General features: G+C 42.8%; 1 protein-coding gene across 1 annotated transcript in view; it reads left to right on the forward strand.

Moving 5' to 3' along the window:
• Positions 1-2,598: 2,598 nt before the first annotated feature.
• mmp23bb (matrix metallopeptidase 23bb) overlaps positions 2,599-15,503 on the forward strand; it is a 32,058-nt gene continuing 19,153 nt past the window's right edge. Inside the window, exons 1-2 of the mRNA XM_055879358.1 lie at positions 2,599-4,435; positions 6,868-7,004. Of these exons, the coding sequence (XP_055735333.1) occupies positions 4,286-4,435; positions 6,868-7,004 (287 nt within the window). The 5' untranslated portion in view covers positions 2,599-4,285. The remainder of the gene's footprint in view (positions 4,436-6,867; positions 7,005-15,503) is intronic.

A 15,503-nucleotide genomic window follows, 5' to 3' on the forward strand; every position in this document is an offset into this window, starting at 1 on the left:
TAGCCTTATTCTAAAATGTATTAAATAGTTTCCTCCCCTAATCAATCTAGACACAATACCCCATAATGACAAAGAATAACTGTTTTTTAGAAATGTTTGCAAATATATTGAAATAAAAAAACTGAAATATCACATTTCCATAAGTATTCAGGCTCTTTACTCAGTACTTTGTTGAAGGACCTTTGGCAGCAATTACAGCCTTAAGTCTTCTTGGGTATGACGCTACAAGCTTGGCACACCTGTATTTGGGGAATTTCTCCCATTTGTCTCTGCAGATCCTCTCAAGCTCTGTCAGGTTGGATGGGGAGATTCTCTGCACGGCTATTTTCAGGTCTCTCCAAAGATGCTTGATCTGGCTCTGGCTGGGCAACTCAAGGACATTCAGAGACTTGTCCCAAAGCCACTCCTGTGTTGTTTTGGCTGTGTGCTTAGGGTCGTTGTCCTGTTGGAAGATAAACCTTCGCCCCAGTCTGAGATCCTGAGCACTCTGGAGCAGGTTTTCATCAAGGATCGCTCTGTACTTTGCTCCGTACATCTTTCCCTCAATCTGGACTAGTATCCCAGTCCCTGCCGCTGAAAAAATCCCACGACATGATGCTGCCACCACCATGCTTTACCGTAGGGATGGTGCCAGGTTTCAAAGAGTTCAATCTTGGTTTCATCAGAACAGATAATCTTGTTTCTCATGGTCTGAGAGTCCTTTAGTTGCCTTTTGGCAAACTCCAAGCGGGCTGTCATGTGCATTTTACTGAGGAGTGGCTTCCATCTGGCCACTCTATCATAAAGGCCTGATTGGTGGAGTGCCTCAGAGATGGTTGTCCTTCTGGAAGGTTCTCCCATCTCCACAGAGGAACTCTGGAGCTCTGTCAGAGTGGCCATCAGGTTCTTGGTCACCTCCCTGACCAAGGCCCTTCTCCCCCAATTACTCAGTTTGGCCAGCTCCAGGAAGAGTCTTGGGGGTTCCGAACTTCTTCCATTTAAGAATGATGGAGACCACTGTGTTCTTGGGGACCTTAAACGCTGCAGAAATATTTTAGTACCCTTCCCCAGACATGTGCCTCGACACAATCCTGTCTCAGAGCTCTAAGGACAATTCCTACGACCTCATGACTTGGTTTTTGCTCTGACATGCACTGTCAACTGTGGGACCTTATATAGACAGGTGTGCCTTTCCAAATCATGTCGAATCAATTGAATTTTCCACATGTGGACTCCAATCAAGTTGTATAAACATCTCAAGGATGATCTATGGAAACAGGATGAACCTGAGTTCAATTTCGAGTCTCATTGCAAAGGGTCCGAATACTTATGTAAAGGTATGTCTGTTTTTTATAAATTTGCTAAAATTTCAAAAAATCTGTTTTTGCTTTGTCATTATGGGGTATTGTATGTAGATTGATGAGAATTTTAATTTATTTAATCCATTTTAGAATAAGGCTGTAACATAACAAAATGTGGAAAAAATGAAGGGGTCTGAATACTTTCTGAATGCACTGTATAATTAGCCATCAAATGTGAATGAATTGTAATGCTTATATCTCATTTATAAATGGGGGGGTGCGACTCATTAGTACCCACTACTTATGAACAGATAATTAATGCGCATTCATGAAAGTCAATGTGTTGGCAATTCGATTTTTCTGTCAAATTTAAAAGAAACAATTTCAATGTTTAAGCGTGATTGAGCGTTGTGAAGGCTAACTCTAATAGTGGGTTACTGACTTTGAAGGAAAATACTTTGAAGTAAGACTAAGTAAAACAATGTGGGGATAAGCTTTGAATGGGTTTTAAAGTGTTCGTAGGGAGGGGGTTAACTGGAAAAATGTGTGGAAGGTGGCTGTTTTGAAAAGTTAGCTTGTGCAGTGTTGGTGTGGATGGACAGATGAATAAAGAGATGTGTAATTAAATTCTCATCTTTCAGGGCCCCATAAAAGATCTCCTTTCCAGCTTTTCTTTTCGACTCCCCCCGTTTCCTCCTTCCTTCCCTATTTTCTCTCCGCTCCTTCACATGGTGGGTGACATCGTCGGGTCAGCCCGCCCAGAGTTTCCCTAGTCACCTGGAGTGCAGCCAGACTCTGGGCACAGGGCCAAGTCCAGTGAGGGGCGGAAGTTATGAGACCGCCATTCAGGTGCCCTTTACTAAAAAATCTGTCTCTAGAAAGGATTTTTTTCCTATATATTTTTTTTTGTGAACCAAAGTGGACGTCTTAGGCTACTCTCCTTATGTTTAGGTTTCTTTGAACATCTTGGTGACACGGACAGACACACAGAACATGTGATGTCATACAATATATAAACATAAGTAAAAAAAAATAATAATAATAATTATGCGCTTATTCTGTAGATGTGTGTTAAAGAGTAATAGTTTTACAACATTTTAAAAAGTGTGATGGTCACTGACGGTTCTTACAGTATCCATCATCTCCGGGCAATTTTGCGATAAGCTACTCGTTAACTTTCTCAGCCACAAAGTGATTCATTCATCCTAATTTATCAGTGGAAGGATGGGACAACAAAAGCATTGTCGTTGGGCCTGATCGATAAATATCATGCAACATAACCCCCAAATTCTTGCTATATGTTCTTAAGAGTCACAGTGGTCCTCTTCTATTGAAAACCACAGGCTGTCTCGGGGTCTTCCTAAGGTCAGCCCGAGTGATGGGGATAGGGGGAAACTGTGGACCACTTGGCCAGCCAGACCATGGGCAATGCCAAAAAGTTCAATTGACAAACATTTTACCTCATTCTGCACAATGCATTTTTTTTATGAGAGCACACTTCACATGCAGAATTGTATAACTTTTAGAGTTGCCAGCGTGGCCACTTTCTGAAGGTGAATGAAGGGATGGTGGCTAGAACAAACCCTTGACGCAGTGAGGCAAAGCCTAAAGCCTCTTCCTGAGCCACAGCATTGCAGATGGTGACACATTGCTGTAGTCTAAACAGGATGGGGCATACTGTGGGCTAGTCATGGTAGACTACTAAACGCCTTCCTCTTCAATGGATGATCCATAATTTGCAGAGGAGCTAACACACCTAGAGGAGGCTCAGAGAGAGTTGAGATAGGCTAGATGTAAGGCCTAGATTTCAATCATTATTTGAGTTAGTTAACTTTTTTGACATCTCCTCTGTTAGTCTTTTGAGTTGCCACTTGCTAATTGCCAGGAAGTGGACTAATGGAGCCTGTTTGAACAAAGAGAAATGAGCGCATCTGGAAGGATGTTATTTGCGACAATATTGTCATGGTGCCCACCTTCCTTGCGCGGACAGTTGGGACTGCGCGCCACATGAGTCAACAGGTGAAGAAACAGTCCGTGCAATTTGGAATCCTTGGGTTAGGGTTAGAGTTTATGGACGTCCCAAGGATCCCCAATAGCACTCACCGTGAAGAAACCCCTGGCTGCTGTGTTTTTTTGGGTTGGGTTGCAGACTTGCTGGTGTCGATGTCAAGTTTTGGTGGCTAAATAACACGTACTAATAAATGTGAAGAAAAAAGTTTCCTTAAAAAAAAGTGGCTTTAGCCTATAAACTATGATTTATTTTCATAATTTGTCTTCTACGCCATGGCGGATTGAGGCCTCAACCGATGAGAGATACTTTTACACTCCACAAGCGGTTATTTAAGTAAGAGTTTACAGCCCAACAATAGTTTGAAGACTTCAAGGCTGTCTTTGAGGACAGTTGAACATTTTACCCTCTCTATTCGCCTGGTTGAGAACTGTGTGTAGTTCGAGAGCACTTGAGAGAATGGGAGAGCAGAGGCTGTGAGACAAATTGTTGTTTTAGAACTGGGCGGCGCTCTCTCTCTATCCCGCCACTCGACTGACGTGCCCGAACTTGTACGACCGACACCTGATCCCTTCGGTCGCTGCAGACTAGGCACGGAAGTATCAAAGTTACCCAATAAACATACAAATGCGATGCAATTAATGAAGGACTCGGTGGAAAAGTAAGAGCTTACAATTATATCACAGGGGAATAGCGCGGAATGCTGAGAATGATACGAGTTTGATGGGACGGGAGAATTTGGAGCTACATACCCAAATGGCCAATTCTCTGCAGAGCTGTTCAAATGTGGTTTTCACGTTGTGATTACGCACCGCGTTCTGGTTCAGAGGAAGGATAGCCTACTCATGCTTTCTGCATGAAAACACCTGAATAAGGTAGCCTATCCAAGATGATCAATATCTTTTATACCAATCATTGCATTTAGCAGAACCATGTGCTCTCAACATTGAGTGTAGGTTACCATTGACCGTCAACTGTAAAGAGACTACAGGTTCCAATGGAGCACAGGAAGCAGACGTTGAGTTCGCCCAAGGGCTTCGTCCCAGTGTTTGAGATGCGCGGAACTCGTCCGATACTTTTTCTACTAGTGCTGATGTTTGTAGGGTTGGATGGGGTCGGCGGACTCCCTACGTGTAGAAGGACAACGGTAAGTGGGCGGCTGCACATGGAAATGATTGAAAGTAATATTTAGACTGTTTGCCTGTGCGAGCAACTCAACAAACCCAGTATTTTCATTAATTGATTGTGTTTTGTTGGGGGGAAAGAATGGGGGGAAAGAAGAAAAGAAAGGAAGGAGTGGTTTAGGTGGTGAGGGGAGGGGGGCGCTGGAGGAGAACGCTTCAGCTCACATGTGGGTGACAGATATTTTAGCACAGAGCGATGGATAGATGGAGAGGGACTGTCAAGCGACTAGAGCGGATGAGGAGGGTTCTACATTTGTGTAGGGTTAAGTTGTGATTTCTGTTCCTTTTTGCACTTGTGCCACGTGTGTTTTTTTTACATTTTCTTCCTAGAGGAGGCCAGACATACTCCCTTTTGCCAGGAAGCCTGAAAAATGCAATGGCTTAACTTGACTTTAATGTATTCCTTTTAACTCCTAGTGGAAGAAATAGTGGAAGAAAGGTGGAGAAATAGAATGAACAACTCAAATAACTATTTTGTTTTCGGGGTGGGAGTTGAAATCCTCTCCCAGTAGCTGATTCAAAAAAAATTCATCATTGAAGTGGTTTTTGCATGTGAATCTTGGTGGGGAAAACCCCACTTGTTTTTAAAATTTTTTTACATGCATGCCAGCAAAGCCACTACACAACACACACAACACTAAACAATACATTAATTGCACTATAACGGTGACAAACGGTGCCCACAAACTGCTAGGGCCTACATAAAGCTGTCCCAACAGCAGAGCTTTATTTTCAGCACAGTGGATTGAATACGTACTACTGCTACACCTGGCTATCAGCGGAGCCTTGTCTGGCATCGAAACAGTTAATTCAGCCTCATTTACTGCATAAAAAAAACACATCTGATATTGCTGACTTGCCTAAACAAATGTGGTTTCTACTGACAATTGAGATGTACAAACTATGGCATAAGGGGATGACGGGCAGATAATAGGCAATCTGTAATTTCGATTAAGACATTAATGAGCGAGCTAGGACGGACGTAGTCAATATAACTATTTGTTCAGCGACAGAATTCAGAACATGGGCCGTTCTTACAGTATTCTCTCTGTACACCAAGTCAGAACCGTAGGATAAATAAAGGGGGCATATAAGCAGACAATGAAAGCTCTTACAATATTCAATGATTACATTTCTCTAAAACAGTCTACAGGCTGCACCACCAAGTCAGAACAGTAGGCTGAGGGGGAAAGGGAAATTATTAGGGTGAGGCACATGGGCTACTACAAGTCTCTGAATGTCCTTGAGTGGCCCAGCCAGAGCCCTGACTTGAACCCGATCTAACATCTCTGGAGAGACCTGAAAATAGCTGTACAGCGACACTCCCCATCCAACCTGACAGAGCTTGAGAGGATCCACAGAGAATAATGGGAGAAACTCCCCAAATATACGTGTGCCAAGCTTGTAGCTTCATACCCAAGAAGACTCAAGGCTGTAATCGCTGCCAAAGGTGCTTCAACAAAGTACTGAGAAAAGGGCCATAGGGCCATATGTATCATGTAAATGTCAAATGTACGTTTTTTTTAATACATTTGCTAAAATATCCTAAAACCTGTTTTTGCTTGGTCATTATGGGGTATTGTGTATAGATTGATGAGGGGGAAAAAACGAATTAATCCATTTTAGAATAAGGCTTTAACGTAACAAAATTTGAAAAAAGTCAAGGGGTCTGAATTCTTTCCGAATGCACTGTATTTCAACCTTTTCTGGCCCATGGTGTTGAACGCTTATCCTTTTAAACTTGGAAAAGAGACCTTTAAACCCAGACTTGGACCACACACTCTCTCCACTGAATAGCAGGCTAGTGATTGCTTTGCAACACTTGCAGTTAGCCTCTGATTCCTCCCAAACCACTGATTGTTGAATTTGCGATTTCGAACTTGTTGTGTAATGTTCATGTCAAATGGCCAATGAGCACCGATACGTTTTATCTATAATGTCTCTTCATATGACAAGGATTGAAAAGGATTTGCCAGTAGATGATGACCGCTTGTCTAGTAAAGATTTTGAAAGTGTGATGTTGACATGATCAGTCCAATCAAAGCTACGGCAGATATAAAGTGATTTGATGTCATTTTATCTGTGGCCAATGACCTTGAGCCTTCTTGGATGGGCACTTCTAATGTAACTCTATGGCAGCACCCAAGGGGCTTGAATTTTCGAGCTTGCCCTGAATGACAGGTTGCCACTGGTCCTGTCTTGTTTCACAGGCTACTGATCATTTGTTCTTTGCCTCAGGCGCTGTACCATTCTCTCTACTGCAACATACCGACTGTGCAAAGCTTCTCTCTCACTCTCTCTCCTACACACACACACTGTTTTCACCTCTCCATGGTCATGTCACGCTCCTCTTGTCACCTCTAATGATCTCTCTCTCCCCCTCCATCTCTCTCAGGAAGCTGGTGGGGGGTCTGTGGAGTCCCTGCGTTCTGTGAAGCATCATCCTGCGACAGGAGCGGCATTGAGCCGCTCCAAACGCTACGCCATCAACCCACTGGGACACAAGTGGAAGCATTTCAACCTCACCTACAAGTGAGACCCTGAATGTCGAGTCAGACCCTTGTCCCTACCCCCTAGGCACTTTTGAAGATCTGAGAGGATTAGATATGCAGTGCCTTCAGAAAGTATTCACTCTCAATGTTCCTTCAAAAGGGACACTGAGCAAATTTCAGGTGTGCTGACCGCAAACTTGAACGTGGTAAAAAAAATTCTGTGCAACGTCCAGCGTGCGCTTACTGTGAACAATAAGGCTGTACCCGCTTTAAGCTACAGTTTCAGAGAGTGGTCAAGTAGGCTACTGTGGCTATTTGATCATAATGTAGACCTACCAGAGTTTCCTATCATCAAAAACAATGGAGAAAATGCATCCCATAACATTTTAACATGGAAATAGCTGTTCTATCATTCAGCCTACAGTAGCAGCCAACGTGTGGTTTTCAATGTAGGCCTACATTCCATGAGACTTGAGAGACATTAACCTGTTTATCCACTTGCCCTTCAGACAAGGAGGTGACTGAAAATATTATTGTGTTGTTTGATTCAAAATTAAATGTTTTATTATTCCCATACCGTTATTATAGAGATTCAGACAAATTATGCTACCCTTAACTTATTCAAGCCTGTCTCGAAATACAACACTGCCCCTTTTAATACAAAAAAATCCTTACCAGACTCGCTTTTCAAAGATGTCTAGAAATGTTCACGTTTTGTGCTCTTGTAGAAAGCAATCACTCCCCCATTGCTGACTACAAATGATCTATACCTGGGCTACTAACTCACTAACTAGCAAAGGATATGAAAACATGTGCAAACGTGACTACACGCAGCTCTCGCTATGATCTCAAAACAAGCGCATCTACTCATGACCGCTCATGATGGTAACACAGTCCAGTTCAAAGTGAATGGCACAGATCAATATGCCGCTCTGGTCTATGTAGAGTACGGGCTGATTTGTACTCCGATGCGTTCTGCCTACAATAAAATCTCTTCAAATCAAATCTAATGTTATTGGTCACATACACATTGTTAGCAGATGTTATTGCGAGTGTAGCGAAATGCTTGTGCTTCTAGTTCCGACAGTGCAGCAATATCTAACATGTAATCTAATTATTCCACAACAACTACCTAATACACACAAATCTAAGTAAAGGAATGGAATAAGAATATATACATATAAATATATATGGATGAGCAATGACAGAGCGGCATAGGCAAGATGCAATAGATGGTATAAAATAGAGGTCGACCGATTATGATTTTTCACCGCCGATACCGATTATTGGAGGACCAAAAAAATTAGATGCCGATTTCTTTTATTTATTTGTAATAATGACAATTACAACAATACTGAATGAACACTTATTTTAACTTAATATAATACATCAATAAAATCAATTTAGCCTCAAATAAATAATGAAACATGTTCAATTTGGTTTAAATAATGCAAAAACAAAGTGTTGGAGAAGAAAGTAAAAGTGCAATATGTGCCATGTAAGAAAGCTAACATTTAAGTTCCTTGCTCAGAACATGAAAACATATGAAAGCTGGTGGTTCCTTTTAACATGAGTCTTCAATATTCCCAGGGAAGAAGTTTTAGGTTGTAGTTATTATAGGAATTATATAGACTATTTCTCTCTATACGATTTGTATTTCATATACCTTTGACTATTGGATGTTCTTATAGGCACTTTAGTGTTGCCAGTGTAACAGTATAGCTTCCATCCCTCTCCTCGCCGCTACCTGGGCTCGAACCAGGAACACATCGACAACAGCCACCCTCAAAGCAGCGTTACCCATGCAGAGCAAGGGGTACAACTACTCCAAGTCTCAGAGCGAGTGACGTTTGAAACGCTATTAGCGCGCACCCCGCTAACTAGCTAGCCATTTCACATCGGTTACACCAGCCTAATCTCGGGAGTTGATAGGCTTGAAGTCATAAACAGCGCAATGCTTGAAGCATTGCAAAGAGCTGCTGGCAAAACGCACGAAAGTGCTGTTTGAATGAATGCTTACGAGCCTGCTGGTGCCTACCATAGCTCAGTCAGACTGCTCTATCAAATCATAGACTTAATTATAACATAATAACACACAGAAATACGAGCCTTGGGTCATTAATATGGTCGAATCCGGAAACTATCATCTCGAAAACAAAACGTTTATTCTTTCAGTGAAATACGGATGGCAAATTAGTTCGCAATGAGCCAGGCGGCCCAAATTGTTGCATATACCCTGACTCTCCGTGCAATGAACGCAAGAGAAGTGACACAATTTCACCTGGTTAATATTGCCTGCTAAGCTGGATTTCTTTTAGCTAAATATGCAGGTTTAAAAATATATACTTCTGTGTATTGATTTTAAGAAAGGCATTGATGTTTATGGTTAGGTACACGTTGGAGCAACGACAGTCCTTTTTCGCAAATGCGCACCGCATCGATTATATGCAACACAGGACACGCTAGATAAACTAGTAATATCATCAACCATGTGTAGTTATAACTAGTGATTATGATTGATTGATTGATTATTTTTTTATAAGATAAGTTTAATGCTAGCTAGCAACTTACCTTGGCTTCTTACTGTAACGTCTGGTCTAACGTCTGGCGTTAGACTAGTTAACCGTAAGGTTGCAAGATTGAATCCCTGAGCTGACAAGGTAAAAATCTGTCGTTCTGCCCCTGAACAAGGCAGTTAACCCACCGTTCCTAGGCCGTCATTGAAAATAAGAATGTGTTCTTAACTGACTTGCCTAGTTAAATAAAGGTGTAAAAAAATTGTTATGAAAATTTGAAATCGGCCCTAATTAATTGGCCATTCCGATTATTCGGTCGACCTCTAGTATAAAAAACAGTATATACATATGAGATGAGTAATGCAAGATACAGTTGAAGTCGGAAGTTTACATACACCTTAGCCAAATACATTTAAACTCAGTTTTTCACAATTCCTGACATTTAATCCAAGTACAAATTCTCTGTCTTAGGTCAGTTATGATCACCACTTTATTTTAAGAATGTGAAATGTCAGAATAATAGTAGAGAGAATGATTTATTTCAGCTTTTATTTCTTTGATCACATTCCCAGTGGATCAGAAGTTTACAGACACTCAATTAGTATTTGGTTAAATTGCCTATAAATTGTTTAACTTGGGTCAAACGTTTCGCGTAGCCTTCCACATGCTTCCCACAATAAGTTGGGTAAATTTTGGCCCATTCCTCCTGACAGAGCTGGTGTAACTGAGTCAGGTTCGTAGGCCTCCTTTCTCGCACACACTTTTTCAGTTCTGCCCACACATTTTCTATAGGATGGTGGTCAGGGCTTTGTGATGGCCACTCCAATACATTGACTTTGTTGTCCTTAAGCCATTTTGCCACAATTTTGGAAGTATGCTTGGGGTCATTGTCCATTTGGAAGACCCATTTGCGACCAAGCTTTAACTTCCTGACTGATGTCTTGAGATGTTGCTTCAATATATCCATATAATTTTCTACCTCATGATGCCATCTATTTTGTGAAGTGCACCAGTCCCCCCTGCAGCAAAGCACCCCTACAACATGATGCTGCCACCCCCGTGCTTCACGGTTGGAATGGTGTTCTTCGGCTTGCAAGCCTCCCCCTCTAGGAGACAGAACACGTCTCCTTCCTGAGCGGTATGATGGCTCCGTGGTCCCATGGTGTTTATACTTGCGTACTATTGCTTGTACAGATGAACGTGGTACATTCAGGCATTTGGAAAATGCTCCTAAGGATGAACCAAACTTGTGGAGGTCTACAACTTGTTTTCTGAGGTCTTGGCTGATTTCTTATGATTTTCCCTTGATTTCAAGCAAAAAGGCACTGAGTTTGAAGGTAGGCCTTGAAATACATCCACAGGTACACCTCCAATTGACTCAAATTATGTCAATTAGCCTATCAGAAGCTTCTAAAGCCATTACATAATTTTCTGGAATTTTTCAAGCTGTTTAAAGGCACAGTCAACTTAGTGTATGTAAACTTCTGACCCACTGGAATTGTGATACAGTGAATTATAAGTAAAATAATCTGTCTGTAAACAATTGTTGGAAAAATTACTTGTGTCATGCACAAAGTAGATGTCCTAACCGACTTGCCAAAACTGTAATTTGTTAACAATAAATTTGTGGAGTGTTTGAAAAACAGGTTTAATGACTCCAACCTAAGTGTATGTAAACTTCCGACTTCAACTGTATGTAAACATTATTAAAGCAGACCGCACCACCCTCTGGAGAGCCTTGCGGTTGTGGGTGGTGCAGTTGCCATATCAGACGGTGCTGCAGCCCGATAGGATGCTCTCAATTGTGCATCTGTAAAAGTTTGTGAGGGTTTTAGGTGACAAGACAAATTTCTTCAGCGTCCTGAGATTGAAGAGGTTCTGTTGCGCCTTCTTCATCACACTGTCTGTGTGGGTGGACCATTTCAGTTTGTCCGTGATGTGTATGCCGAGGAACTTAAAACATTCCACCTTCTCCACTGCTGTCCCGTTGATTTGGATAGAGGAATGCTCCCTCTGCTGTTTCCTGAAGTCCACGATCATCTCCTTTGTTTTGTTGACGTTGAGTGAGAGGTTGTTTTGCTGACACTAGTACCCTCACCTCCTCCCTGTAGGCTGTCTCGTCATTGTTGGTGGTCAAGCCTACTACTTTTGTGTCGTCTGCAAACTTGATGATTGAGTTGGAGGCGTGCATGGCCACGCAGTTATGAGTGAACAGGGAGTACAGGAGGGGACTGAGCACACACCCTTGTGGGGCCCCAGTGTCGAGGATCAGTGAAGTGGAGATGTTGTTTCCTACCTTCCCAACCTGGAGGTGGCCCGTGAATTAGTCTAGAACCCAATAGCACAGGGCGGGGTTGAGACCCAGGGCCTCTAGCGTAATGATTAGCTTGGAGGGTACTATGGTGTTGAATGCTGAGCTATAGTCAATGAACAGCATTCTTACATAGATATTCCTCTTGTCCAGATCGGATAGGGCAGTGTGCAGTGTTATGGCGATTGCATTGTCTGTGGACCTATTGGGGCGGTTAGCAAATTGAAGTGGGTCTAGGGTGACAGGTAAGGTGGAGGTGATTTGATCCTTGACTAGCCTCTCAAAGCACTTCATAATGACTGAAGTGAGTTCTACGGGGCTATAGTCATTTAGTTCAGTTACCTTTGCCTTCTTGGGTACAGGAACAATGGTGGCCATCTTAAAGCATGTGGGGACAGCAGACTGGGATAGGGAAAGATTGAATATGTCCGTAAACACACCAGCCAGCAGGTCTGCACATACTCTGAGGATGCTGCTAGTGATGCCGTCTTGTGAGGGTTAACACGTTTAAATGTCTTACTCAAGTCAGCCACGGAGAAGGAGAGCCCACATTCCTTGGTGGCGGGCCATGTCGGTGGCACTGTATTATCCTCAAAGTGGGCAAAGAAGGTGTTTAGTTTGTCTGGAAGCAAGACGTCAGGTCCGTGACATTGCTGGTTTTCTTTTTGTAGTCCGATATTGTCTGTAGACCTTGCCACAATCGTCTCGAGCCGTTGAATTGCTACTCCACTTTGTCTCTATACTGACATTTCGCTTGTTTGATTGCCTTGCGGAGGGAATAACTACACTGTTTATATTCGGCCAACAATACTTACCTTGTGAGGCTGAAATGTCAGAACTCGTACAAGGAACTCCAAGTCCAAAACAACAGAACACCTGTCATGACATGGTAAAGCATAGCATCGACCACGGCAGCCCAATACTCAAACCCACAGTAAACTGTGGTAACCTTGATAATGCACACTTTACACGCTGCCAGCACCCACTTCTGGACCCAGCCATAAGAATGCTATGAGCTAGACCGGGAGCAGTTACATCCACGCAATAAAACCTCTCACTGCAGCACCAACTGTCATAGCTCTGAACAATATCCAAGCAGCCGCCACACCCCTAGTGGAGTGAGCACGCACACCGCTAGGCAACCTTTGTCCTTGTCGAAAGTCATTGACCTCTATCATATCGTGGATTCAGAGCTATCCATCTAATAGAACTCGAAAGGTTTTCGTTAATGGAAGCTTCTCTAATGTCAAGCATGTAAAGTGTGGTGTACCACATGGCAGCTCTCTAGACCCTTTACTCTTTTCTATTCTTACCAATGACCTGCCACTGGCATTAAACAAAACATGTGTTTACATGTATGCTGATGATTCAACAATATACGCATCAGCAACCACAGCTAATGAAGTCACTGAAACCCTTACAAAGAGTTGCAGTATGTTTTGGAATGGGTGGCCAATAATAAACTGGTGCTGAACATCTCTAAAACTAAGAGCATTGTATTTGGTACAAATCATTCCCTATGTTCTAGACCTCAACTGAATCTGGTAATGAATGGTGTGGCTGTTGAACAAGTTCAAGAGACTAAATTACTTGGCATTACTTGAGATTGTAAACTGTCATGGTCAAAACATATATCCTCTGCGTAGAGGTGGATCAAAGAATCACCAGCAGCAAGAGCGACATCATTGATGTATACAGAGAAGAGAGTCGGCCTGAGAATCGAACCCTGTGGCACCCCCATAGAGACTGCCAGAGGTCCGGACAACAGGCCTTCCAATTTGACACACTGAACTCTATCAGAGAAGTAGTTTGTGAACCCGGCGAGGCAATCATTTTAGAAACAAAGGCTGTTGAGACTGCCAATAAGAATGTGGTGGTTGACAGAGTCGAAAGCCTTAGCCAGGTCGATGAATACAGCTGCACAGTAATGTCTCTTATCGATGGCGGTTATGATATCGTTTAGGACCTTGAGCGTGGCTGAGGTGCACCCATGACCAGCTCTGAAACCAGATTGCATAGCGGAGAAGGTATGGTGGGATTCGAAATGGTCGGTAATCTGTTTGTTAACTTGGCTTTCGAAGACCTTAGAAAGGCAGGGTAGAATAGATATAGGTCCGTAGCAGTTTGGGTCTAGAGTGTCTCCCACTTTGAAGAGGGGGATGACCGCGGCAGCTTTACAATCTATGGGAATCTCAGACGACACGAAAGAGAGGTTGAACAGGCTAGTAATAGGGGTTGCAACAATTTCGGCGGATAATTTTCGAAAGAGAGGGTCCAGATTGTCTAGCCCGGCTGATTTGTAGGGGTCCAGATTTTGCAGCTCTTTCAGAACATCAGCTATCTGTATTTGAGTGAAGGAAAAGTGGGGGAGGCTTGGGCTAGTTGCTGTGGGGGGTGGAGGGCTGTTGATCGGGGTAGGGGTAGCCAGGTGGAGCATGGCCAGCCGTAGAAAAATGCTTATTGAAATTCTCAATTATAGTGGATTTATCGGTGGTGACAGTGTTTCCTAGCCTTAGTGCAGTGGGCAGCTGGGAGGAGGTGCTCTTATTCTCCATGGACTTTACAGTGTCCCAGAACTTTTTTGAGTTTGTGCTACAGGATGCAAATTTCTGCTTGAAAAAGCTAGCCGTAGCTTTCCTAACTGCCTGTGTATGTTTGTTCCTAACTTCCCTGAAAAGTTGCATATCACAGGGGCTGTTTGATGCTAATGCAGAACGCCACAGGATGTTTTTGTGCTGTTCAAGGGCAGTCAGGTCTGGAGAGAGCCAAGGGCTATATCTGTTCCTGGTTCTACATTTTTTGAATGTGGCATGCTTATTTAAGATGGTGAGGTTATTATTATTATTATGTCATGTTTCATGTTTTGTGTGGACCCCAAGAAGAATAGCTGTCGCATTAGTACGTAACATCAATTTGGAGTCGCCTGGCACGGACTCCATACGGGAAGGGTATACTGATATAAACCTTTAATGTGGAAAAAGAAAGGCCCTGCTCAAAAAGCTCCCGCAAGGACATCAAAATGTACACCAAAGACCTCTGAAAAGGAGAAACTCCTTTAACCTGACACCAAATTGTGAATGACAGACTGACGAACAACCCTTTTGTAAAGGGCGCACGCGCCGACTGTATAGTCGTAATCACGTTCGAGGGTAAACTCCTAGCCGTCAAATTCAACCCTTCAGGGGCCAAACCCACAGACCCCATATCTGTGGTCATCGGTGCCAGACTCTCCTGTGCGCCTGGGACAATAGACCCAATGACACAGAACCCACCACGGGTCCCCGCGGAGTGCACAGATCCCTCATTGAGAAGAACAGATGACAACACGCAGTTTTATTACTTTTTTAAAATCAGAACAACAGTTTTCAGCTGTGCTCACATAATTGCAAAATTATTTTCTACTGATTAATTAGCCTTTTAAAATGATAAACATGGATTAGCTAACACAACGTGCCATTGGAACACAGGAGTGATGGTTGCTGATATTGGGCCTCTGTACGCCTATGTAGATATTCCATTAAAAATCAGCCGTTTCCAACTACAATAGTCATTTATAACATTAACAATGTCTACACTGTATTTCTGATGAATTTGATGTTATTTTAAGAGACAAAAACTTTTGCCTTTCTTTCAAAAACAAGGACATTTCTAAGTGACCCCAAACTTTTGAATGGTAGTGTATGCTGTCGGACCTTACCAACACATGGCCCTC

Source organism: Salvelinus fontinalis, chromosome 24 (assembly GCF_029448725.1).
Source record: "Salvelinus fontinalis isolate EN_2023a chromosome 24, ASM2944872v1, whole genome shotgun sequence".
Classification (NCBI taxonomy): Eukaryota; Metazoa; Chordata; class Actinopteri; order Salmoniformes; family Salmonidae; genus Salvelinus; species Salvelinus fontinalis.